General features: G+C 40.1%; 1 protein-coding gene across 1 annotated transcript in view; it reads left to right on the top strand.

Annotated features, from left to right (window-relative positions):
- The first annotated feature begins 4854 nt into the window (after positions 1-4854).
- The window catches only part of LOC139138907 (excitatory amino acid transporter 3-like), a 41081-nt gene continuing 18104 nt past the window's right edge, over positions 4855-27831 (top strand). Inside the window, exons 1-3 of the mRNA XM_070707501.1 lie at positions 4855-5610; positions 21435-21477; positions 22305-22549. Of these exons, the coding sequence (XP_070563602.1) occupies positions 5090-5610; positions 21435-21477; positions 22305-22549 (809 nt within the window). The 5' untranslated portion in view covers positions 4855-5089. The remainder of the gene's footprint in view (positions 5611-21434; positions 21478-22304; positions 22550-27831) is intronic.

Here is a 27831-nt window from a genome sequence, read left to right as displayed (position 1 = left end):
CTAGAGAAATAAAGTGCCCAACATTTACCGATATTTGAAATTCAAAATGGCCGCCATCGCTGTGTTAATCCTATAGCGAAAACTCATTTTGCTTTTTGAAAAATTAAGACGGTAGAAGGTTATTTTTACTTCAACAGCTTTAAAATGAGCCCCCATAAGAGATAGATCAGAAAGAATTGAGTCCGAATGTCTGTCCCCGAGGCGCATTCTACCTTAAGATGAAGAACTTAAATCCCCTGTGCCCAAAGATTGTAGATATCAAATTTGAGTCTTCACAGAATAACTGACAAATCTTTCGATTACTTGATAGGGTTATCGGTATGATTTAATAAAGTATAACATTATTCAAGAATTAATATTCCTTGTTCTTTCTTGAATGGATAGCACTGATTTACCCACAAGAAACAGAAACTAAAAAAATCGGTTTATTTCTAGCCATGCATCTTTCATCGATTCAGCGGAGCGAGGTGAAACGGAACTATTCAAAATTTACTGTACCTTGCGGGGACCATACCCCCACGTTACGCGACACATATCATTTTGAAAATCGTAAAGAGGCAGGTTTTTAGATTTCGATAGTGGCTATTCACAAAATGTATCTACACACGCTAATACTAACTTCGATTTCGACGAATGCGCCGGAAAGGAGGACGAAGAGATCCATTAAACATGTTAAATATGCTTTTCGAGCACGACGCCATTTCTGACCTTACGGTCTAGCGCCACCTCACGATGATAACAACAACAAATAAGGCAATTCCTCTTCTCTAGTTTGTGCCATCCATTAATTTGTCTATGACATGGTTATCCAATTCCTGTTTGTTTCATTGATAAAGTAACTCCAATGCCGCTGTTCATCCGTACAGGTACAAGAGTAAAGAATGAACTAACAAACCCTCACCGCTCATTCTCAGACGTTGCACCTAGAATTTGAAAGTGGCTTAGAGGAAAGTTCATTTGTCAAATTTCTGTAACCATTATTCGGTAAATGCGGATGTGCTGTGGTCTTTCTTCACTTCATTGCATTACATTTGAACTCTGTTATTCCATTCTCTGCCAAATGACATGGGAAAAAGTCGCAAGAATAGCCTGGCAATAAATGGAATGCAAATCCAGCCAGGAAGGCTTCATCCCCGTGTCTGATGTAAATGCCAGTGGTGCGGTCATTCTGTCAAACAATAATGCTTATTATTTTGTTATCGATTGGCCGACTCTCTTGACGTCATCAAGTCAAAAACGCCATTTTTACCTGTGCCTGCTTTTGTTTCAAAGTTGAATATGTACGCCCTCGCGACAAGCAGACTGCAAAATACACGCCTTCTCTGCTTCTATTCCCTTGATGAAAGCGATTAAAAAACGTACCAGGTTTTAACAAGATGCTCCGGACTGATCTCAGACCAGCCAGAGCCGAGTATCCACTCAAAACTTTGTTTGAAAACGTCATTGTGCCGTTATCTCTTGCATGACCTTTAGGCACATGAATGAACACAAGTATGAGATCTAGACCTTGGGAAACAAACTTTTCACGTTTTCCTGACGTATTTTTTTAAATATTTTTTGCTTTGATATAACCAGAGATGACATTAAAATTAATGTGTGAATGATATTCTCACTGATCTCACCTATTGTTTGACAGACGGTCGTGCGGTTTTGATTGAGTATACAAGATAACGTTTTATATTGTTCCGTTGATGTCAGCTCTGGTCTTTCGTGACCTCCGGGTATGACCTTCAGATTTTTTTTTCATTTGATTCGAAGTTATGAAAATTGTTCGGCGTCACCAAACCAAGTATTGCAAGATTATTCTTAAACCTTTTACATGTAATGTACATGTGGTTTTTCCGTTTTTCTACAACAGAGTACTGGGTTAAGAACAAAACCACAGTCGTCTCAGCTATGTCCGTGGTTCTCACTAGGCACCTGCACGTATAACGATAAATCTGTAGACAGATAGCTCACTCCACAATCATATCCCCGCTGTCAAATTAAAATGTGCATGTGTGTTTTGCAGTTCACGGATTTATGATGGTTTGGTATGGATGACCACAAGATTATGGTATTGTTGAGGTACAGATTCCAGAAATGTTGGTGTCGTTACCATGACTTCATTTTGAAGACTTTCAACGTCTTTGTGAAGCATCATTCCCACGAGATAAGCTATTGCCGTTATTTGTTCATTTCAATCTAAAACAATTGTTTGTCCAACAATTATAGCTGTCACTTCAGAGTATTTGTTTTATCGATGACAAATTTCGCCATAAATCCCCCAAAGTGCAACGACCAGCATCGCTGCAGGGTTAACGTGCCCTGATCAGTCGCTGTCACGAACTGTCTCATATCCGAGCCGCGTGTCTGATTAAGCCGGTGATTTAAAATGAGTGGACAAACACGGTGCATTCTTTGACTCGCGTTTCTCTGACACAGACACAAACGGTGAATCTTCTTCCTTGGAGAGTTTCTCACATGTCTGAGATTTGCTGATCCAAACTCTCTCGGACAGATAGCAGAACAACATGTTAGGAAAGCGTACGATTGATGCAACATTGCGTGTAGGCTGCAGAGCACTTGCGCAGCCTAGGGGCCATAGATTCACACAAACTACAAAAATGTTCTCATTGAAGTTTATTCCGATGCGTGCACACTTCAATCGATGATAGAGACTAAAAAAGGTGGAAACAAACAAACAAACAGAGGTATAGACTTGAACGATTAGCAAAACACACCAACCGACTGAAAACCCAGTAATAGCTATAACATTTCGTATATATTTCTGTGTTTCGTGACATATCATAACACTCTTGTACACAATTATTCAAAGAAAACGTACTTTCGAACAGGAAACCATTGGAAAACACTTTGAACGAATAGGGTGCCCTTAAAAGGTCACGGAAGTACACAGAGGTCAATACGACAGTAATCAGAGAAAGGAAGTAAACAATTGTCCAGTTCTAATCTTAATTTCCCAGTAAAAGGGACATTATAATTTGTCGACAGAGCCACCGCTTGCCGATGAGTTTGGAACCAAGGCCGTCTGTTGTCTCTTTCATTGTCATCATCATTACCAACTCGGAGATTACCTTTACCTCGCGGCGTACCTGTCGACGACCATTAAACATGTAATTTGTCATCGCTCGGTGACAAGGTGACGTGCACTTCCTGTCGGCAACGCCAATAACAATTACGTCACTTTCTCTTTGGAAGAAATTTATTGTGGACCACTGGTAAAATGTTCATTCTTCGATGTAATCCAGTGAACAAATACCGATTTGCTGTTTCGTCAACCGACGGGTATATAAGCTTGACATGACCAGACTTGGGTTTTACACTTTTTTAACATATTATGACCATAGACTGTATCTTGTCTCTTGAACGACATTGATACCCGCAATCCTTTTGGTTATTATTATGCACAATTTGACGATCAAACTATTCTTGTTCGTATATTATCTGCACGTCTTCGTCATACTATCAATTTACTATAAATTTCGGGCTTCTCTCCTAGATTCGACAATAATTACGAAGCTCGCTGTTACAGTCCAAGTCAACCAGCCCTTTGTATATGCTATGTAAAAGTCATATACCAATTTTATGAACGCAGTTGCAAGTTTTCGTTTGGCTATGTCATTATTTTTTCTCGATAAGCCAACTCGAATTTTGCACGCTCCTAATAAGCATACACGCATACTTATTAATGATTGGTTTGCTATCTGTCCGTACGTCTGTTCTGTTTCTAGCATCGGTATTTTTGTCCGCGATCAACCTTTCAATGTCTTTTATTCTAATTGGCCGACTAAGATGAGATTAATATTGATTGAAGATGTAGTCTATGTTGACATCATGACTTTTCTATCAAGTCACGGTCACAAACCGAGGATGTTAAGATTAATATCAGATAGGAACCAACCTTTGTTATTCAGAGAATCCCGGATGATAATATAGTGAACAATTCAAAATTCAGAAAGGGAAAGAAAACTCCGAGTAAAACTGCAGTTGTCAATTAACATACTCTGTATATTTTCGGTTCCAACCAGAGTGGAAAGTAAGTTGGTGACACGGTGACTTACTGTGAGTTGTGATGTTTGAAAATATTTTTCTCTTCGCCGCGTCGGCCACAACTGTATATTTAAACCCCCATTCGGAATACGCAGTTGTTGTTAAAAATAATATTTACACTGACACCAAAAGAGAGACCGAAAAATAGAAAACGTCACAATGTTCAACAAACTTCTTGTGACCTCGCATTGCTGGGAATATCTTGACCTGACCGTGGAGGTAGTAGCGTGACCGTCACGGCTTGACATTGATTTCTGTTCGCCGCCCGATTAAGATTCCACCCGATACCGCGCTCTCGAGTCTATTAGAGCTCCCAGAGCCGCAACAGAGAAATGGACAAGTCTTGACCTTACAAATTGCATTGCTTGTTAGAGGAATACGTGATGTTTTCCCGCCCTATTAAAAACTTGTAGTCGACAGTCCCAGCAGAGTTCTTCTGTAGGCCATTACAAACATACAGTTATTCGCGCGCTCTCTTTTTCACCGACGAGTCGCATATCCTTATCGTTACGTGCGTCATATGTGCACGATCGCCAACAGAGAGTGATGCCAAACCAGAGATGCGTTATCTGCGGTTTCGAGGCCCCTCTTCTTGTTGCGACTCAAAAACTCACCAAATGGCAGAACAGTCACTCTTTCTCGGTAAGAACTGAGAGAGCGCCCTTCCCAGGTACGAAGACGTTGAAGAATAAAGCGAGAGTACATAATATTTCAATATTATTTGCATGATTATCATATTATTTCAGGTGTTTGGTCTTCTGCACGGCCAGTCATATTGATAGGGTCTGCCCTCCGTCAGTCAGTCACATCTCACCCGAGTCTGCAAACACACACATGTCAAAGAGGCCGGCTGGGACATAATTTACTGGTCTCAATATTTATTATAGAAAGCCACAGGCATTGGACACAGGCACCCGAAGCGGCCCTGACGAATCACAACGTACTACACACTCTCACGGCCGGCGCAAACTCAACTCCGCTGTAGTCTCTCACCGCGCAGTTTTATATCCCCTGTAATAGGCAGTCGCTTGTCACTATGAACCGGCAGAACGGCCAGGCTAGAAGCTCAGACCTTGATCTCTCTGCTATAGCTATGGAAGAAAACACCGGCACGCATCGAACATGTTGGCAGAGGTTTCGCGCCTGGGTCACCGCGGATAAAATTTTGGTGACGCTCCTTCTGTTCTCGGTCTTGCTCGGATTTCTGCTGGGCTTCACCATCGGGAACCAAGTTGACTTGACCGATGAGGAGATCGACTACATCCGATTCCCCGGCGACCTCTTCATGGGCATGCTGAAGATGATGGTGATACCTCCGATCACCTCCAGTTTAGTCGCCAGCTTGGCATCCCTGGACAAAAAGGTGTCGGGAAAACTCGGTTTGTACGCCGTTATTTACTACCTATGCACAACAGTCACCGCTGTAATAATCGGCATCATTATGGTAATGGCGATCCAACCCGGCAACCACGGGAAGAAAGATGACGGCCCCGCGGAAGAATCGGACGACGACGACCCACAGGCACCAATTCAGTACGCGATGATGGATTTGATTAGGTAAAGTTTTTACCTTTGTGAATTTTATAAAATGTGCTTTTTAATGCGAGCCCCTTCAAAGACGACCCTGATATAATGATGGCGACAGCCAAGTTCAATGGAAATGTGTGGCACCAGACCTCTTGTTTACTTCATATTTTAGCAGATTTTAAAGTAAAATATGGTGCGAGAACACAATGTTTCCCTTGAAGTCTCTGTCGCTTTTGATCTCGTTTATTATGTTTGTCCTTCATAGACACGCAAATATTTCTGACAAACAATTGTGTGCTTGAACACACGAGTGTTATCACAGCCAGCCATTTTGCCGGACTATTAAGTTGGTCGAGGACTTTTATGCCAAACTTTTTATTGCGCAGAGTAGTTTTTAACTATTGTTTATGTTGTGTAGTTTCCTTTCGAGACTACTGCGCCATTGCCAATCGATGTCGCGTCAGAAATGACCGTCGTTTCCCGCCAAAGCTTGGCCTTACCCCTGAAGGAGGGACCGTTCCCTGAGTCATATCTCAAGATGTCTGACACCTGGGCCAACGCCCACAAGTGAGTTTTCTGGTACCTCGCCTAGTACTTCTTATGATCCGAGACGGGAGTTTGTCCCTTCAGTGTCGATGAAACAGGATTGCGTTTGTTCGAGTACATTTTGCCATGATACACTTTTATGTTGGGATTTTTCCTTATAACAAACAGAGGTTCGTTTCAGCTCGAGGCAAACATTGAAAATGTATCGCTATACCAAGATAGAACCAAAACATTTTGAACTCCTCGTCAGTGTGGGCACTTAAAGGCATGGTTCAGGCGTCAGATTGTCTTGCCAGGAAATTTACTTTAGATTACAATTTCAATGGAAAACAAAAGGCTATGACACCTTCATAATCCTCTTACAGACTAGAACAAACTCGATCCCTGGGATCGATTCCCCTACCTTTAATTGAAGTTTGAACCAAATGATTGTTTGGTTTCTGTTACGACGCTTTGTACTTATTAACAGAACAGCTAACGCTTGCTTAAGAAGTGGCAATATCATTTATATAAACAGTGCCTTGGTTTCCACTCCAAACCCTTCATCACGGGACACAGGTACTTGACTGTATTACAACTTCCCAAGGATGATGTCGTTACGTTATGAGGAAATACATCAACATTGGGTTTCGTAAAGAGACTGCTACCAATCTATCGGCATGCCACTTGTATTTGATGGAATGTTCTGTTTGGGGATATCCGCATTACCTTGTGGACGGAACTTCCTTGTTAAAATTGATTGTAAAGTTTGAAGTGCGCAAGGAATGCTACAAAACATACAGAGTGATGCCAAGAGTCTCGGAAACCGTCTCCGATCTCCGTATCGCGCGGGTTTGCTATGAACACACCGGTTGGCGAGTGCATGTAAAAGTAAAGAGCAAATCCAACAATTTAGGGCGGTGTCATTGACTGGTGCTGTAAATATTGCCAATGCCGGTTGTAAATTCCAAAAAAGTGCAAACTTTCAATTCCTCACACTCGCGCATGGCACTCTGTTGGTGGACGGTGACTTTTTTCTGTGTTTGGCGGAAAGCAGAAAGCCTGAAAACGATGCACAGTCGATCGAGACATGAGAGAAATTGACAAATATCATGGCAGTCCTTATCGTGGCGTTTTCATGCCATTTAAAGTTTAAATTGTGTCATGAATTGCGGCCATTGAAAAAAAAGTGTTTACTTTAATATATTACTATTCATGATATATTGTAGTTTGGCTATGTTTGCATTTGGTTTATACAGTGTGTCATGCCATAACTCAATGTCTTAATTTAGACCATGGAAGATACAACAGTGGGATATGGCGGGAACTTATTATGATCGTACTTAGTACGACTCGACTTCACGCGAGAAGTTGATATGGAAATTTTTATCAATGCAAATAACTCTATCACGTCGGAGCAAGCTTCTCCCACAATCTACATGCGTAGAAATTCATAACGATCGCTCGCAGGCTATCGTTTTCGGCGTTTTAACACGGCAAATAAGAAAAACTAAATAAATATAGCTACCGAAGCCGTTCTTAATACTCATGGCATCGAGGGGTCCATTTTGCAAAGTTTCAGTGTAAACGAAGCAAAGAACAGACAGACCATCATAGTAAAACGTATACATTAGAATGATATATTTGAAACAGTGACGTTTATGTTTTGTCCCCAGAAAAGTCTATTTGTGATATTTCACGTACGTTGCTCAGGATAGAACGTGTATTCATATCCGACATTTGAGAAAAAAGAGCAAAATAACAAAACAAACAAAAAGAAAACAATAACCCAGGCCAGCTGTTACAATATTCCTCTATTGACCCAGTGTTGTTGATATGTGGTTATGTATAAATAGACTTTCCAGTTAATCTCCAGCGTTACTCCGAATCGCATATCGTCGATGAAAGCTATCACCGTTTACATGCGTTCCCCTACTTCTGTACTTGCATTCAAGGCACTGGCTCTTGGCGAGGACTTTATTTGATTTTAGTTACCTTATCACATTCACTCGATTCTTGGTGCTCCATTTAGGTCCTGGCAATTTGCAACGTAAGAAATGTCAATCTTTTCATAACAAGGGGAGTGATATATATATATATATATATATATATATATATATATATATATATATATATATATATATATATATATATATATATATATATATATATATATACTGCACACACGAAGTTTCCCATGTTTCTCACCTTAGCTAAGCCAAAACGCCCATACATTGATTGTTTATCACTTTGGATTCAGAGTAGCCTGCCAAAGCTGCTAAGACATACGGTTACACCATATCGACAGAGGAATTCATTATTTTTGCGAAACTTACAGACCCTAATCCGTTAAAATTAGAAATCATAATTCGCCGAAAGCTGTCCCTTGTGGTATGTCAGTTTCTTTTCAAGTAATTGAAACGCCGACTTCCATCAGTGTCTCGCACCGGGTAAATCAACCGTTATCTCCCACAATCCTGTGCGTCCCCGCGCGACATTCGTTCTCTTTGGTGTTGTGCATAGGGGTTGTGTATTAAAATGAGCGTGAAGCGGCGCGAGTCAATATGGATACTATGTTTGCCCGCGATTTTACACACAGATAAAAGAGCGAGCGGGCACTTTCACCGAGCGCTCTGTTCAGCTTCCAGATGACAGCTAAGAGAATTGATGAGCCGAGAGATAGAGAAGCAGCATTTACACGCTAACGCGAAGTGTTCCAAAGGTGCTAGGGAGAGTTCTTATCCTGATGTATCGTTTGCTTAAAATAGTCTGTAGAAGAAGATACAAACCTCTTTGCGTACGACGGAGCGGCTCCCTATACAATTGAAAGCTAACTGTGTGTACTTTCTTTGTCAGCTTTTGATCTGAAAACTCAATGCCTGTACGAGCGAGCAGTCGACCCAGCACAGTGCCTTGTACTCTTGCCGTCTGAAAGCACATGGTTTTTATACATGTGTCCAACACCAATGGCATGTGTGCAGCTTGTACAGTGTTGCTCAAAAAGTTAACGAGCTAGCTAATATTTCCCCCCGTCTGAGCAGTCACTTGCGACTTGCAAACCACAACTTTGACACTTGTAAACGCTGTACATGTAAGTCACAGGATCGCTCGACGCTGCTACCTATCTCCATCCATACAACATCCAGATTTTTAAATTTCTGCGAAAGTTGTGTTTATCGCGGTATCAGCGCTTTGCCGGTCTATTTGCTGTGTTACTCGGGAAAGTTTGGTTGGTCAATACGTCCTCCTTTGTTTATTGCACAAATTTGCTTTTCCAAACACCCTGACGTAAAATTTTAACAGGTGCATTCAACCACAGTCCCTCTGTGATTCGACGTTCAGTGAGTCACAGCGTCTTACAACATAAAAAGCCATTCGAATGTAACTTTATAATCTTGCTGATAAAGCCATTACCTCGCATCACTTCAGCACTACTTTTAGTCTCACGAAAACCTGCAAAATCTTTTCCTGTGAAACGTGTGCTTCAAAGGGCCAATAGCTTTAACTTAAGCGATGTTTTTCACTTTTTTAATTTTTAATGTCAGCAACACATTCTTGTTACACTCCAAAGCACGTTTAGATACCAAGTATTCAACGTGTCAGCGCTCTCTCTGTATAAGTTGTACTGATATTGTTGACAAGTGAATTCAGGTCTCGACTAGAATTCAAAGGTAAACAATAACAGAGCACTTTAAATGTATATTACATGTGTTGACAAGCTAAATAGAAGGTGTTTCGGCATGCTTTGGGGAGTAGAACAAGAACTAGTAATCGGCATATTGAACAAAAATAATGAAGAAACCGTCAAAAGTTTTGCAGCTACTGTTCCCATACGTCGCAAGGTATTGGAGCAAGCTAGACAGCAATTTAATCAGTAAACGTTATTCAACTTTAGGTTGTAGTGTTTGTAAATTTTGCAAGAGAAGGATGCTTTGCTTGCATAGCGAGCTTTAGAAATACTTTCCATCGCTCGATTTCAGCTCTCGAATGTCAAAGTTTTGATACGGTTTGTGCGTGCGTAAACCATTTTGCATGTTTAAAAAGAAGCAGGCCATCCTTAACACTGCACCTGAAAAGTCTCTGACGGACTGTTTTGACTATCTCCGCGTTTGTAGCGTCAACAGAGCACTTTTTACGCGCCAATTCAATCTTCGTTCAGATAGTCCAAGCCAACCGTCTTGACATGTACACAGACTGTCTTTCGTCGGCTCCATCGACGCAACGAGCAAAATGTCAGGGGTGACCAAACCGTGTTTTGGCGGGGTTTATTTACGGAAAGGTCGTGCCCCAATGTCGAAAAGACAGTTGTTGTACAAATATTGTGCCCACGGGATGAATGCAATAATTAGTAACAAACAAATGCCATGTTTTCACTTGCTATTTCGGACTGTCTGACCACCCGGCGGCCATCTTGCGATGACGTCAATCGCAGATGGCTGAAGAGAGATCGGGCCGCATGGTTGACATCATCTCGAAGATGTGACGTCGGCATGTGGAAAAGATACATACAACTTGAGAATGGATTGATGGAACAGTTCTTCAAACACTCATATGAGGATTATTACTAGTTTGTATGATCAAAGCGTAAACGGTCAATAGTTTTGAAGTCAATATTACGATCACAAGTTGTTCAAGATGGCGGCGACCTCTCTGTGACCCTTAATAAAATTCACGTCATATGTTACTTCGTTCACTTAAGAAAAATTCAATCTGGAGCCTGGTACTTTTTAACTTATAGAACTTAGATAAATCAATGTTACGTGTCTGCTTGTTATATTTGATTTGAAATCTATACCGCAAGTGCGTAGGTATAATAGTAATTAAAGGTGTTTTTCTAATTAAATCAGTGTTCATTCGGTGCACAACCTATGGTGTGTTTGTGTTTTTGAATGCGCCATGCTTGCACTTCAATGTCAAATTCGTCCTGACCTCGCCTTAATTAGCAGATTCATAGCTCTGTCCCCTCCTAGTTACACCATAGACCAAATTCTTGACATTCGCTTTCTTCATACCAGCAGGCAAAGCCGTGCTCGCTACATAAAAAACCCCGCCCGTCTCCAATTAACATTGTTTCCCGACATCGAGAAATGTTATTATTTACTGACGAGAGGGGAAATCGCACTTTGCAATTTGTGTAGATTTCAAGAGTGATTCAAACTCGGCGACTAATGCATGCTTAATGCAGCAGAAAGTTGGTACTGTATAGACTAAAACGCCGATAAAACACTTACTCCAACAAAACGGATATCATAAAATGTCGAAAAGGACTCCGAGGCAATTCATCATTTCTTGATAAGAAACGATAGGAACTCAACGAAGAAAAGATTACAACGAGGAAGAGCATTCACGCACGCGCACTCATTATCTCTGTTGAAAATTAGTATTCCGGACAGGTGTCAGGGCGCATTAATCGTAAAGAATAAATTTTGACGTTGGCGAGATGAGTAATTCCAGAAAGGGGAGACTAAAACCGTCACAAAAGAAGTCTAGCAAAGTGAACGAGCTCTTCGGAGAGACGAGAGAGTGCGATAGAAAAATATAATAAGGCTAAAAGCCAGGTAACTGCAGCGAGCGTGACCCGTGGAGTGTGGATACAAACTTCCATTAAAACACGGCTTGTCAGGTTTGATAAACGTTTACGAGATCATGATACACAGGGCAAATCTGAAAAACGGAAATAGAACACAGAGTGGTTTCATGTGACTTCAATTGATGAGATTAAGCGTGCATTTACTTTTATTCCTCCTCGTCCATCTGCACTCTCGGGGGGAGGAGGGTCATGCTGTGACCCTCCCCCGGGTGCCACCCATTTCAAGTTGCTTCGCATAAGCTTTATTTTTCGGAAGCTTTGCAAGGGGGAGGAAACGCCAAGCACCGCTTATAGTGTGACTTCTTCGTTGTTCGATTGACTTCTATTTAAGCCCACTCTTTTGCCAAATCCGCCGTCTTTATGTCATCGCGGGGACGCCGTACTTCTATGCGTAGCCATGGTGATTAAACCTCCTCTCCAATTTGATCGATCACGTGACCTACCTCCAGGGTAGCGGAAAATCAAGCGAGATTTATTTTGAGGGGGGGTGAAAGGGGTTTACATCGCTCACCCGGCCGCTCAAATAAGTCTGGATTGTTGATAAATCGAACACTGCTGCCCTGAGAGATTCAACCCTTAGTGTTAAATACCATACTAAAGCCCAGAGATCAACATTCTTGTGCCATGAGGATGATTGAAATGAGGTTTTCTCGTCTTCTATTAACCATTCTTTATTCTCTTCGCCTGTATTCTGGGTTTTCACTGAAATATCAAAGGAATGTAGCTCTTTAAGCTTTGAAAACGGAAATAAAGGATCAAGATTATTCTTGTCACCTGAAATGAACTCACTTTTTTACGCTCCAAAACAACTTTTGAAATCTCCAAGTGAAAGCTGTTTATCAGTCTGAAAGGTTGTTAGGCCTAAACTCTCTCTACTTTATCACGCAACGTATATTGCTCCGGCGTTATCATGTAAACCGGTTACTTTCAAATGCAAAATGGCAGATCTCTTCTCTGTGTGACCGGAACTACTTTCAAACTCGCACGTAAAGGTATACTTGACGTAAATTCAACTCAACTATTTCGGTAATGGTGCAAGACTTTACAATTATACCATTCTGATTGAATCTCGCAGAAAAGTCTCAGTGTTAACGGGTTTCATCTTGCGAGCATCTGTGAAAAAGTATAAATCCCCGTCAGCCTGGCATGCCATTGAAGAGAAACATGCAGACGACAGAGGTTGGCGCCGAGCTTTCTTTTGATCCGCATGCGACCAAGTACAGATGCAGTGAAGAAATACAGCTGTGTTTGGTGCATCAACTCGATGCGTCCACCAAATTTAAAGGAAGAATAATGGTATCGCAGCTTGAAATAACGCATCAAACTTCTTTTTTCTTTGCATACAGCTTCATTGTGACAGTTTGTATATATATACTGCATATGTTTTTCTTTGATACATTGTCAATTATTTGAATGACCCCGATATCGTCATCTCTACATTACATGAGTTACAAATATACAAATGAACGACGTTTTGTTGACAATTTGCTTGAAGACCAACGAGTAGAGAGGATTGCAGTGGCATGCAACGTGTCGTTCTATTTTGTTTATTTACCTTTTTGTTCGATTCTTGGCATGTGACGCTGAAGTAATTTCAGTAAACCTTTGTTCCGTACATATAGTCATGCGCACATTTCATATCAAGCTTTTGAGATATTGTGCAGTACATTGAGCAGTGCGACTAGTACCATTCCTTAGGGTTGCCCACAAATCGTAATGTACTAATTTTACTACCAAACCTCACAACTCAATCTCTTGTATAAATTACGCTCTTTAAAATTTTTCCCTATCGGTTTTTTTCTGCCCAACAGTTCCTGGAAGGTAGACATTTTGAAAGTTGAACAGCGTAATTTGACAACTTTGGCATGTTTTGATGATAAATGTCACTGTTATGGCGGACTGATACTTTTTTAGTAATGCGGTTGCTGTACAGCAGTGTACCTATCACTTTTTAAATGCCGCGCAATAGAAAAAACCCGCCGACAACACGTCGTTTATTCATGGATATTGACCGACGTATCATCGAAATTGAGCTAAGACATCGTCATGACGTTTTCACAGCTGTCAATATCGAACAGCCCGTTATATATTGCCTTTTTCTCTTCAGTTTTAACGAATGCGATTACAAATCGTCTCAAATCCCATCAATTATCAATTTGGTAATCGTCTTGATGTAATCCTTTTCGATCAAATCTGTAGATCAAAACAGCGCACACCAGAGCCATGTAGTGCAGTGAGAAGAGCATAAATCTGTGACACGAAAAGAGTTAAAGTTGTCGACATAGCATGTATGTTTGCTCATTTCGTGCCGTGTGCAACGCGTGTCAGTTTAATTGTCGTGCCTTTAGTCGCAAGAAATGAAAATTGCGCATCGCGAATCTGTGAAAAACCTTCAAACATCTTACGAGACTGACTCTAAGCCATATTAAATATGATAGGCGAATAGTAAAAAAAGTTTACTTTTATCTGCTTTTCACGATTTCCTCCGAAACACCGTGACAACGTGTTTTGAAAAATAGTAAAGTGACGACAATGATTTATATAGGTTGACTGTAGTCTAGATACATTGCGAGTGTTTTGCACGATAGCTGTGGTGTCCAGAGTTGAATCAACATTATTGTGACGACAGCATCGATGTTTCATGGCATTCACGGCAAGAAATAACAACATTATCAGCATATCAATGCTTAGGGAACGGGTCGTTCTGAGAGAAAAACACAGCCATTTCCGTCAACAGTAACTGCAGTAGTTGAAAACTGAAAACACTCTCTGGATGCTTGCATAGTACACACATAGACACTTTCACACACTGCGTATCTGAGAGAGAGAGAGAGAGAGAGAGAGAGAGAGAGAGAGAGAGAGAGAGAGAGAGAGAGAGAGAGAGAGAGAGAGAGAGAGAGAGAGAGAGAGAGAGAGAGAGAGAGAGAGGGAGGGGAGGGGGAGGGAAATGCTATATTCCCCCTCCACTATGTCAGTGTATTGCAGTACGGAAGCATGAGAAATAATGCTGAAGTTTAGAGCCACCTCCTCTGAATTCAGTTTGGGTGCCCTACCAAGTGAGTTAATGAATTAGTTCAAGTTTCTCTGTAGCAGACCACGCACACGGCTACTGAAATACAAGTTCCAACCATCGGGTGCACTGGAAAAGAGACGCAAAGGACTGTGGGAATTTGTTATTTGCTATTTCACTCAGATATCTTCGCTATCGCAAAATAGTTGGACCCAATTGTTTCAAAACACTGCCTTGGACCAATAAAAAAGATATCGAGGTGTTAGCTTTAAAGATTGCAAAAGTGATATTATGTTCTTATAAATGGATCGCTGTAATCGCACTCCCTATTGTCCAAGTCTGAACTCACCAACAGTACACCGTACGTCTGATATTACTCAACAATTATTGTAATTCTCCCTGCGCGAGAACTATGAACAGTGCATGTTTAGTTAACATTTTACACGGAAACTACATGTGTAAGGTTGCGAAAATAGTACTATTATTATAGTTCTTGTTATGGATTGGTTTGTTTTGTCCTTCGATTCTACATGGACTATTGATGACTGAAGTAGAATTCAGTCGACAATAACATTGACATCAAACACATTCTGTAGGCTTTGATTTACAAGTTGAACAAAACTATGTTGAAACTTCTAGTGTTACAAGGAATTTCGACGTATTTTTTGGAGTAGAACATAAAATTGTATTTACAAGCAGAAGAAAAATACTGGAGAATAATAATACGTCAACCGTTGCAGCTAATGGCGCTTTCATTTAACGTTTTCTGGTTGTCCCAATAAATATGGCACTTATGAAATATTCAACAATCTAACTCTCTCTAAATATGAGTTTTTCCCCCTACAAATTACCGAAATACGATAACGACACTTTGACTTTTCTCTTCAAGGTGACATCCGTTCCAGCAATTTAACTCTCTCTCTCCCCTCTCTCTATATGCATGAGCTTTTCTGCAAATTAACGAAATACTGTAATCCTATAACGATACACGCTTGAGTTTTTCCTTCATGTCCTGAACGTAAGATTATAACAGGGAAGGGCTACGATGAACTAAGAATAAACGAGATGGGTTGCATTTTAATCACGTCACAAAGGACACTAACCTAGAATTTAGTCGACAATATCATTCACACCTGAAAAGGAAAGAAATGATCACCTTTTATGGAAGACATACGAAAGACACTCCGGTTCGCTCTTAGTTTATTTAAATTTTGAACTGTGTGTAATCAAGTGATCTTTGAACTACGGCCGTGACGTTGTTTGCGAACACGTAAATGCCATTGATTACAATGTTGTGCAATACACATTAAGATCCGACACACCCCAGTCTTTCCCGATGACCTCAATTCAAATCAAATTGCTCCATTCACACCTGAAAAGAAAAAACAAATCATCACTTTTTTATGGAAACATACGGAAGATGAAAAATTGGACGCCTCTCCTCTCTTCAGTTGAAAATTGCAGAATTAAAATAAACGAGTTTTAGGTTCTTTTGAAATGTATATTTTATTCTTTTTAATTACTGTTCTTCAGATCTCAAGCGGAAGGTACTTTGTTAATGAGCAAGGATACAGCTGCAGTGTTGTAGATGCTTTTTCGGATTAAGGAAGGATGTGTCTCGAAATTGAGAGAAATAAACTTTTGCTCAAACCTCACTCAAGCAAACTCCGTTCTCTTTTTGAAATCATGAATAAAAATTGGGTGTCACCGTGCGAATTTTGACACTTTAAAAACAAATTACCTTAAATTTACCTATATTCGAAATTCATGATGGCCGCCATCCCTTTGTAAAACTCAAATCCAAAAATCAAATTTTCGATTTTTAAAAAACTAAGACGGTGGAAGTTTTGCTTACTCCAACAGCCTCAAGCTAAACCCCAAGAAGCGGTATACCAGAAAAGTACCTGAAATTTTTGACAGTTCGATTACCATTTTGCCTTCGAGAGAACGAATTTGCAGGTCTTTTGAAATTTGTGTTCGATTCTACAGACCACTATATAAGGGAGGGTACCTTTCGCATAGGCGAGGAATCAGCTGTGTTGTAGATACTAGATGATGTTTTCCGGGTTAACACGATTGTATGGTACGGTTTGTAACGGTGCCAAACAAACAAAAACTTGTAAACAACGAAAATTGTAAAAATGCCGTGTGGACGGAAGATTTAACTAAATGCATTATTCTAGGAATGTAGGTACTAGTCATAGTCTGTATCCGATAATGCCAACATTTCTCTGCCTCCAAAACTCACGGAGGCGATGCTCAAATCCGTGGTTGAGAGAATATTATTAAAAGCGACAAGACTGGGGCAAAAAATGGCAGACCTTCATTGCTACCTCCAACGAAGACGAAGTGTTTTGATGCATATATGTTTGATATAGTCCGTTAAGTCAAAGTGAAGACTAACGCAAAAAACAGATTTTGAATGGAATGGAAAGATAACGTGAGACCACAGGCTAACTTTATTTGAGCCAGTTGCTGTAAGAATCTGCTTGGCGCTCTGTACACTAGGAGAATGATAAAACATTCGTGCATGCGGATGACGGCTGTTGTATTTAGATGCAGACCAGGCATGCAGACTCCCAGTAACCATACAAAGTTTTCGGTTTGACTGTTTGTCAGTCTGTGTTTGGATGTTGCAATATTTAAGACCTATGATTTACCCAACGACGATAGTACGAAGCTGAAGTAGGTTTACTTATCGATGAAATATAAAAATTATTTCTGAGTAGTATGGCTGTATTTTTCAGATTTTCATGGTATTGGAGAGAGAGAGAGAGAGAGAGAGAGAGAGAGAGAGAGAGAGAGGAGAGAGAGAGAGAGAGAGAGAGAGAGAGAGAGAGAGAGAGAGAGAGAGGGAGGAGAGAGAGAGAGAGAGAGAGAGAGAGAGAGAGAGAGAGAGGAGAGAGAGAAAGAGAGAGAGAGAGAGAGAGAGAGAGAGAGAGAGAGAGAGAGAGAGAGAGGAGAGAGAGAGGAGAGAGAGAGAGAGAGAGAGAGAGAGAGAGAATATCTTAAAATCAAAACCAAGTGAAACACGTTAGGTTAGAGCATAGTAACTTCGTAACGCCCAACTTCCACTGAAATCGAGACATTCCATCTCCGACAACTCACACAGATTTTCAGCTCGTTCATTCTTTCCGGTTCATTTGTATGCGTAGAGTAAGTAATTGAATGTGCCAACGCGAAGGCTGGTCGGACAAATTCACAAGCTTCATCAAAATTCTTCTGTGAGGTTCCTACCACTCGCCGAAGTTTGCGAGGAAGTGCACTGCGCATTGGTGATAAATTGGAACGAGAGAGAGAGAGTGTTTTATTAAAAACCGGCGCAGAGAATGTGAGGTCGAGTTTCAAGTAGGGCGGGCCGAAGGAACGTGATGGAAATGGAAGAAAATAAGCCACCGACGCCTATTAATTGATCTACTTGACGTTTTGTGGAATAGAGAACGTGACACAAGAAGGTTTTGGCCTAATCCCTATCGCTTGCAAGCGAGGTTTATGCTGGGGTATGGATCGTGAACGGCACTGCTTGCATGCATCGCTGACTGGGGCTGCATGTTGGTAGGAAAACCGATCCTATTTCCCCAATACAACCGTAATAATATAAACACCAGAAGTTGAATGACTTTCGCCACTAATTCGGATTAACTTCCCCAGTACATTCCTCGGTACCCTGGATGTAACGGAGAACGCAAAGTTGAGCACAAATTTTTACAGAAATAAAAACGCAGGAGAGGTCGACAAGTAGCAATCGAAAATAGACCAAAGTGGTGACCTTCTCGGCTAGGTTTGGTTCGGTTTTGAAAACAGCATGGTTGCCCCGATCAGAGCCGTAGTGCATATCCATGCACATTCTGCCCTTCCGACAAAAATTTGTGTCGTCGTTTCTCTCTGTGTTTGAATCGGCAGGGATGCAACAACCCGTCCCTGGAAATTTGACCTTGTTTGTAAACTCTCCGATTATCTTGCCAAGATAAAGAATAGTCTGAAATTATTATATTAACATGCGTTCAATCCTTGGATATTGCCTGCAGCAATAAATCGCACTCGCTGTGCGCTACTTTAAGGATACAGTCATAGTATTGTGCCCTTCCAAATAATGAATTCTCTGCAAGCAACTGAGCTTGTAAACCCATTAAAGTATATCTTTTCTGAAAGTCTAAATCTCGGTGAATGCTGTCATTTGTATTTTGTAATCACTGTAAACATAAGGATCATGTGACAGTCACATTTCAGTTTGCATAACCTCGCAAAAACCGGTTTTTTACCTTCCCCTGTTCAAACTCAGTAGTATTTCAAGTTGACATTGCGAGATCAAAAGCTGTTCTTTAATTCTTGCCAAGAGCATTTTCGATTTTGGTTTGAGTCCCTAGCTCGTCTCCTGTAATGTGTCAATTATCAGACTGCTGACTGGTCCCTGGTCTTAAACATTCAAGAGTCTGTAACAAAAAAACTAAGACAGATGAAATACATCCGAGACGCTCTTTGCAAGTTCATTATCAATCGTTTGTGTTAATTTCCACCGGAGACACTGCACCGCAGCTATTATACACGGGAAGGTAAAACCTATTTTTGAGAGGTTTTGCAAATTGACCGTCACATGACCCCTATGCAAACAATGATTACAAAATACAAATCAAAGCAATAACCAATATTTAGGCTTTGAAAATATATTTTAATGAGGTTCCGAGCTCAGATATTTTCTTAGAATTCATTGTTTGAAAGGGTCTAATACTTGTCCTGTATTTATAAATCTCTACGAATTTATACACATGCACAGACAAAGTACGAGTCTTTGTTTACACGTATTCAGTGTATAATAAGTTCCTGTACAAGAACCTTTTGTACACAGTAATAACGCTCTTCCAGTCGACGCAGTTTCAATGCGTATATGGCAACTCGGAGTTTAATCATAGACCCTCGAGGGTCTATGGTTCAATATTGCGATGCCAGTAAGAATTATGGGTTTTGTGAAAACTTTCGAAAGTCGCTTTTACCACTTCCTCAAAATGATGCAACATAAAAGCCGAGTGAACGCCGAAATATGCTGGGTATAACAGCGTCGGACAAGGTGTCACTTAGTTGTCTTATCCGTTCTCATTGTGGGGTCACCGGTTGACGCTGAGTTTTGACGGACGTCTTTGTGAGATCGAGATTGCTTTGCATATGCTAGTGAAAGTTGCAGCTTTTAAAAGTACGAAGACAACTGCCAGTGTCAGATTACGCGACAAGAAACCTTGCAGCTTTACGCAAGGGATTGCAAAAATCAATTCACCAAGTTTGTCCAATATTTGTCAACAAGGCGTTATTCTACTGTATATTAAAGTGTGATCTCGTAATCAATGCACATTATATCCGAAATGCATGGGCTCGTCCAAATATTATAATGAAATCTTGTTTGTTGTATCGGAGCCGTCGGTTGTTGCTGACGAATGATTAAGATGAACGCCATTTTCAAACCTTGAAAATTGATCCATTACGGATTGTACTGCTCTGCTATCTATGCAGAGTTTACTCATGGCGTAATTTGCAAGGGATGACAATTCCGTTTGTTGACAATTTGAGAATGTTTTTTTCGTACCAAGTAAATCAATGACTTTTTTTATGAAATCGACTCTGCGTTACAGCGGCACAGTCAAAGCAAACATGGTCGACCTGATTGACTCATGTTACAAACCCGTGATGAACTTTGAAGGTTGTGTACTTTCCGGAAAAAATACACACTTTTTCACAGGGAAATCGTGATTTCAAAACTAGAATGAGGGTCTATTTGTAATTTTCCGAACACAGAACATCAGAGAACCACGGCACGTCTGTATTTTTCCTTCACATATAATTCCTGATGAAAATGCCGGAAACCGAACGTCCTGTAATTCATCAAACGCCATCTTGATTTATCCTCTGAATCTGTGCATTCAGAGTTTCGACTTTTTTTCATTATTGTAATTTTTTCGCTGCTCCGGGCAAGGGTTTAGCTTTCCCGGGCCCCGCGATCCGCAGATGGGGTTTGACTGACACTTAAAATTCCTCGTCTCACATTGTTTAAGAGCTGTAATTGCGAGTACAAATTCGATTCCGACACAAATGTTACCGATCAATTTCACGAAAGCTATCCAAATAATTATTTCCACACAAAAAAATGAATAAACGAGAAATAACTTTGCCTCGACTCTCCGATAGAAATTTCACCTCTTGACAAAAATCAAAATGTTATTAGATTACATTTTAAGCTTCCAAGATTAGATCCGGATTTGATAATCAAGAAACGTGTTTCTGTAATGGACCTTTCGGTAGATACCATTTTACAAGCAATTTAAACACTTGAAGACTCATCTTTCACTAGCAACGACATAGTAGAACTAACTGAAGCCGAGAGCATGTGTAGAATACCTGGTATTACCATTTTGTTCAGTGACAGTAACGTTAAAATAAATTCAGCGCGCATGCTCATGCTCGGCGAGATGCGCAGATGCTGCTTTGTCTCACCGCAATGATGTGGAGCGCATGCGCCGATCTCAGCGCGCGGGCACACACAGCAAATATTTACTTTCGTTCATTTCAATAACATGAAAATGCATCTCAGTCTGCCGAACGCATAATATTAACCTAAAGATCAGGAATAACGATCCCTGATCAGTAATAAAACCCTACTTCTAATACTTATAATGAATAATTTGCACTAAAAGATGTACAAGGGAAAGTAATATTTTCTTTCTTTTTTTCTCCAATTTGCAGAAATTGTTTTCCTGAAAATATTGTGGCTGCTTGCTTCAGAACGGTAAGTGTAACCGTCAACCAAATAGTCTAACACACAGCACAAGGGTGTAATCACGTGACATGGTGCTTCACCTTTGACCTCGCGAAATGCTTTAATCTGAGCATGGAGCTACTGTTTTGGTAGCTCCATGATTTGAGTGACCCCCGTTACTCTGTCCCCAAATTATGTTGAAATAAGTATTAGTATAGCTAAGACAGTGAATTTCGTACAATATGTAATGTTACAGTTCAAAATTTAACGAAATGTAGCATAAATTAAAGAAACAATTTCAGAAAAAAAGTGCCACAGCTTTAGTCCCAGAAATTTTTACAGAGAAATTTTTTCTCGTGTTCAGCTTAGTACGAGAAGATAATAGTGTTAGGACATCTGATATCCTCCTCGATATTGTTTGAAAACAATTAAGCGGCTAAGCCCCATAGCAAATTGAATTGGAACACTTGTCTCGGTTCTGCACGATAAAGCATGGCTGGACAACGGATGGATCTGTGCCTGGGCCGCCACCAAAGTATGACGTCACCAGACGTGACGTCAGCTCATCAACGACCGATAAAGAACTTGTCTCAGAGTCATTAATGGCCATCCGTGATTATTTCGCGAGGGTCTGGTTGTTGAGTGGTATGGTCCAGAGTTACTCTCAGTTGAAGAGGAGCGATAAAAGATTTTAGACGAGAAAAAATCGTCTCAATAACAATATTTCCAAGAGTCAATGGAACATATCGCAATAATGCCATTTTGAATGCTGGGAGTTTCACGCGTTTTGTTATGAATTAAAATATAGTCATTCTTTGAGGGCAGCATAAACAAACTCTCGTTCTTTCTCGCTGCAGTATGTAACCGACGCCGTCTGGGTGGACGTAGAGACCTTCAACAGCACAACCAATACCACCAACACAACCCAGACTATCGATTATGTCGCTTCCTGGTCCGACAGCATGAACATCCTCGGCCTCGTAGTTTTCTCCATCGCACTAGGAATCGTGCTGGGTGCCATGGGCGAAGACGGAGAACCACTGGCCAAGTTTTTCACTTGCTTGAACGAGGCTACGATGAGGCTGGTGATGATAATCATGTGGTGAGTATGACTCCCGATTTCAATTAAAATCGGAATTAATCGGAATTAATCGGAATTATTCGGAATTAATCGGAATTATTCGGAATTATTCAAGTGAATCCGCTTCTCTCTTCTTTCGAAAGTATTTGTGACCAACACTGCGAGAACTAAGGTTATTGATTCAATTTTGGTGATCTTTTTCTTTAATTTTTCAAAAATGCCTATGATTGACATGCGCTATCGAACATAACTAAGCACTTTAAAATTCATCGAGTTTTAGAACAATGTTTGAACATCGCATCCGTTACTATATGCAAATATTTACAAGATGGTAAAACAATTTACATACCGATAATGGATGGAGACTTGTCCACGAAATGTGAATCACAAATCTCGCTCTTCAAAACTCCTGTTCTGATCGATGATTATATTTGCCATCATCTGCCCCAGCTACTCTAAGCGAAAACTTACACAGCGATTGGCAGTACATTAATCACAAGACTGTGGCGATGTCAGCGGTTATCGCTACGTTGTATTTCAGTGCAAGACGTATCTACCCGCCATAGGCCTAAATGAAACTTCAGCGGCCATGAAATTGTATTAAAAAGAGTGTATAAAAGTCTTACTTGATTTAAAGTATTCCAAACAATCATTTTATCTATTGCCTTGAGAATTGTAATTTCTCAAAAATGATGGGTTGTGTTTGCCCAAAGCCTGGCACGCAGACGATAAAAGAGGAAGCGAGAGGGTTTAAGTTGCAATCTGAGATTGAGGATAATAATCATAAAAACGCTACTGATTAGTAAAACGCATACAGTAATTCATCTGAACGACGCCATCGAAAGTCTCGTCCACAATGTTAATTATTAATTTACGTTCGGGCAGAACGCGTAACGGGACAGTGAGTGAGGTTTGGATGTCACACATCATACTCTATGCAAAGTATATATCTGTGTTTTTGCGTTCGTGCGTGCATGTATGTATGTATGTATATATGTATGTGTGTGTGTGCGTGCGTGCGTGCGTGTATGTGTGTATGTATGTATGTATGTATGTATGTATGTATGTATGTATGTATGTATGTATGTATGTATGTATGTATGTATGTATGTATGTATGTATGTATGTATGTATGTATGTATGTGTGTGGGTATGCTTGTGTTTGGGTATGCGTGCAAATATGTAGATCTGCATATAATACGTATATGTCTGCGGTGTGTGTATAAATTATAGGGCTATGGTTGTCATGTTTTTGAAAATCATTGTTGTTCGTGCGATGTTTGTTTTGTTTTATATTGTTTATGTTGCCTTATCAAACGGGAACACTCGACATACTCTCCCAAAACTGTGAGTTATCTTAGCAACATAGCAAGTAATGACTTGTTTACAACTCTCTTAACCTATTTTCAAACGACCCTTGCTTTTTTGACAATTTTCAAAAGGCTGTCAAATAACATCAGTTTCGTTGACGACAGCTGGAATTTTCAAAACATCGCGTCCAACTATTCAGAATTGACACTGGAAACCGGGAACTTTGGAATTATTTCCACGCCCCAACCAATGATTTGAACCAATGAAAGCTTGCAAACTTGAAATTATAGAATGATTGACTCGACAAGGGTACTCCTCAGAGACCATGCCTTTGGAATCGATGGTGTGGTTTGCACATTTCCCCAGGTAGAATATTTAAATTTTAACAACCACCACTGATAGTCGAAGTACTCATGAAGCACACTCTCTTCTTTTTGACTCCATATAATGTGTGAGCTTATCGTAGGACCCTGTCGCAACTTCACCCCCCCCCCCCTCACGATAATGTCGTCAAGGACTGCCTCAACTTGGTTGATACCGTCGCTGCCACTTCCAATCGCTGGCTCATCACAATATCGTCCCGACTTTGACACTCTTCGTACATCAAAGAACAAACTGCGAAAGCTTTGTGATAACGCAGGATATACATGTACGATGAATCACCTAAACAACTGCGTGGAGTTCAATCACAGGCGTGCATAACGAGTCTATCTCAGTTGCGGGTGATGAGGTTTGATCAGCTTCCCAGGAAATTATGATAAAAATGAAAAAATGATAATGTTGGACCTAAATATTATATTTTATCTATTTCATCTATAAAGTCAATTACGGTATTGTATTTATTGGTGTGCTTGAAGCGTATACGTATAAGTAGAAGTCCAAGATAAAATATTCCCTTTTTTTCAAAGAAACACGTTAACCCTGACAGGGATGTTCAAAATCGCCAGAAAAAATTCCCCCTCCCCTAATTACAATCTCTGTTTTCAAACAAAAGCATGTAATGGTATCATGTACACAATGCGGATCACACTCTTTCACTTTATCGGTGTTGCGAGGGTCTACCGTTTCATCGGGGAGTCGATTCTTACACCCAGGCCTTTCATCCCGTTTTCCTGTGTAAAGGTTCAACTTCGCCATAGATAACAATTGGGTTGTAGCAAAATTTTGTGCTGAAAGAATGGATCAAGGGATTTCTGATCACTTTTCGCCCATCCTGCGCTAGCAAGAAGATCAAGTGTAATGTGGAACACGTCCCAAAAGATTACACGTTGTTCCTTAAAAACCTTTTGAGCGCCAAAGTCAATTTCTGTCACCTATATACAATATACCCCTAGTAAATTTTATCAGTTTTTGCAAAACTTTTGATAAAAGGCTCTAGCCAACGAAATATGATGTCCCTTCGGTCCAAATTATCAGAAAAATCACAGAAAATTCATAAAACTTGGTAAAATGTTGTACTGAAATTTTGGCGGGAAGAAATTCCAGCACTCAAAGGATTGCATGTAATTCCGCACATTCTGGCATGTGTACTCTGAGTCACACCAACAACAGTGGATATCAAGACTTGGCTTTGTGAGTTCTGAAAAGATAAAAAAGACGTCATTTATGATAATCTAGTTCTAGGTCGAAACGCTTGAGGCCTCACGTAATCTGAATATTAACAGGCGCATTTTTCTTATTTTTAGGAGCTTGGAGAACTACCTTTTGAAATATAAACACAAATAAATGATGTTTTGTAGACTGGAAGATAAAATATGCCACTCTTAGGTGTCTAGTTCCCGTATTTGGCCGTGTCATAATTGTCGCATTAAATATCTGTCATATAACCTTTGAATTATCGAAATAACAAGACATAAATCCATACATATGAAAGCTAGAGTGTTTTTCGTTTTTCATTAGTGTTTGTATATGACATCGTCCCGGTACCCTACGTCGCTTTCAGTTTAGTATTTGGCAAGGTGACAAAGTCAACATAGTCTATAGCATTCCAAAGGCGTGGTACCAGTTTAATCTAGAATCTAAAGCTGACGCATTTTTTTTCTCGGAGGGTTTCCAAATTTCTTAATTTGTTGTGACTTACGTAAATTAATGACCGGTAAGAGTAGGAAGACAGCGCAGTCGCCTTTTGCGCTCACTCACCCAGTACGAATGGAATTTTGGCCAAATCAGGGGCGGTATAACCTATGTACTGTATATTCGTAACAACATACAGATAAATGCTTCACTGTTTGTAAACAAACCCTAGCGACAATATGTCAGTAATGCTTAGTCAATATCAAGGTGACCCTTAAACCAGGTCACTGTTTGGTTGGGGCTCTTTGAAATATTGCCTGACTTACAAGATGTAAGTGAATTATTATGGCACCCTCATAAACTGTCGAGATAAATTCACGAAGTCAATTTGAAAATGTTTAAAAAAAATCCGTACATAAATTGACGTCTTAAAGTTTGTAGTTTGTTAATTCAACACTACAGTAAAAGCAATCCTGATAATGCCTCCACATATATGAAGATGACTGTTCGGTGTTTAAAGTAAACCTACATAGAGATTCTCCTGTACCTTCCAATATGGTTGTATGACTAGTTTACCAAACCGCCCATTTTACTAACAGATCCTGCTATTCTATGTAAGGGAACACCGTCTCCTCGCTCGATATCCTAGCTTTGAGATCGAAGAGAGAAAACGCTGTGTTCTTTGTGAAAACGACATTAAGAAAGGAAGATTACACATCGTCGCTCACCGGGGACGATACCATGTAATTTCAGTAGAGCTACCGAACATAACCATTGATTTACTGGTCACCGAAACGAAATTACGAGTTTGTTAGCAACTCTATCGATACGAGCAGGTCTGTGTAATTTGTATCAGGAGTGGGAATATTGTGCTAAATTTTGATGTGTATTTTAACTATGGCTTGATTATTGCATGTCCGGATATAACAAAAATTATTCATACTGACAAAATTATGACATTTATTATGAATATTTTAATATATTTAGCGTTTGAAATCCTACCATATTAGCTAAGTGTATGTATGTATGTATGTATGTATGTATGTATGTATGTATGTATGTATGTATGTATGTATGTATGTATGTATGTATGTATGTATGTATGTATGTATTTGTATGTATGTATGTATTTTGTATGTATGTATGTATGTATGTATGTATGTATGTATCTCTGTATCTCTGTATCTATCTATGTATTCTTTCTAGTAAAACTTTGTATGTTCTGCATTTTATTTTAATGGCAGATAATATGGGTTTTTACCTTTGAAAAATAAAACCAATGACTACATCCAGGAAAAAAAACACATACTATTGTAATCCCTTTCACTGAAACAGAAAAGTGACAGTTTTGCGACTCGAGGATAATCAAAATTTTGAAGGGGAGAGGTTTGGACGAGAGAAATCTGCATGTAGACAGACAGAGAGACAGACAGACAGTTATACAGAGAGACAGACAGACAGACAGACAATTATACAGACAGACAGACAGACAGACAGACAGACAGACATACAGACAGGCGGAACTGAACTAAATTGAGATGTGATGACAGGCTGAGAGACTTATAGAGAGATAAAAATGGAGAGACTGGCGAACAGAGACATAAATGACGGGGTGGAGAAATAGGAAGACATACAATGAAACAGAAAGTTAGGTAGACAGAGACCAAAACACTGAAAACACGCGTGCGCATTACCCATACCACTTGTTTGCTCTTGTCCATCTTGGTTATGGTGACACCGATACCAAAATCCAGCGCTATGCGGCAGTGTATGCAAACCAAACTGTATCGTGACACACGTTAAAGGCCTGTGTAAATATTGTCACAGCGATCGCTGAGTAATGTTGTGAATAACACTGTTGCTGGTCACGAGATAAGAGGGCCAGTTATTGTCAGACAGACCTGGCCTGTTTTGAAGACGGTGATCATTTGCAGTGAAGTGGCTGTCGAAAGGTTTTTAGTTTTTTGATGCAAAGTTGG

This window comes from Ptychodera flava, chromosome 8 (assembly GCF_041260155.1).
Source record: "Ptychodera flava strain L36383 chromosome 8, AS_Pfla_20210202, whole genome shotgun sequence".
NCBI lineage: Eukaryota > Metazoa > Hemichordata > Enteropneusta > Ptychoderidae > Ptychodera > Ptychodera flava.
This window is presented reverse-complemented; position numbering and strand designations above follow the sequence as displayed.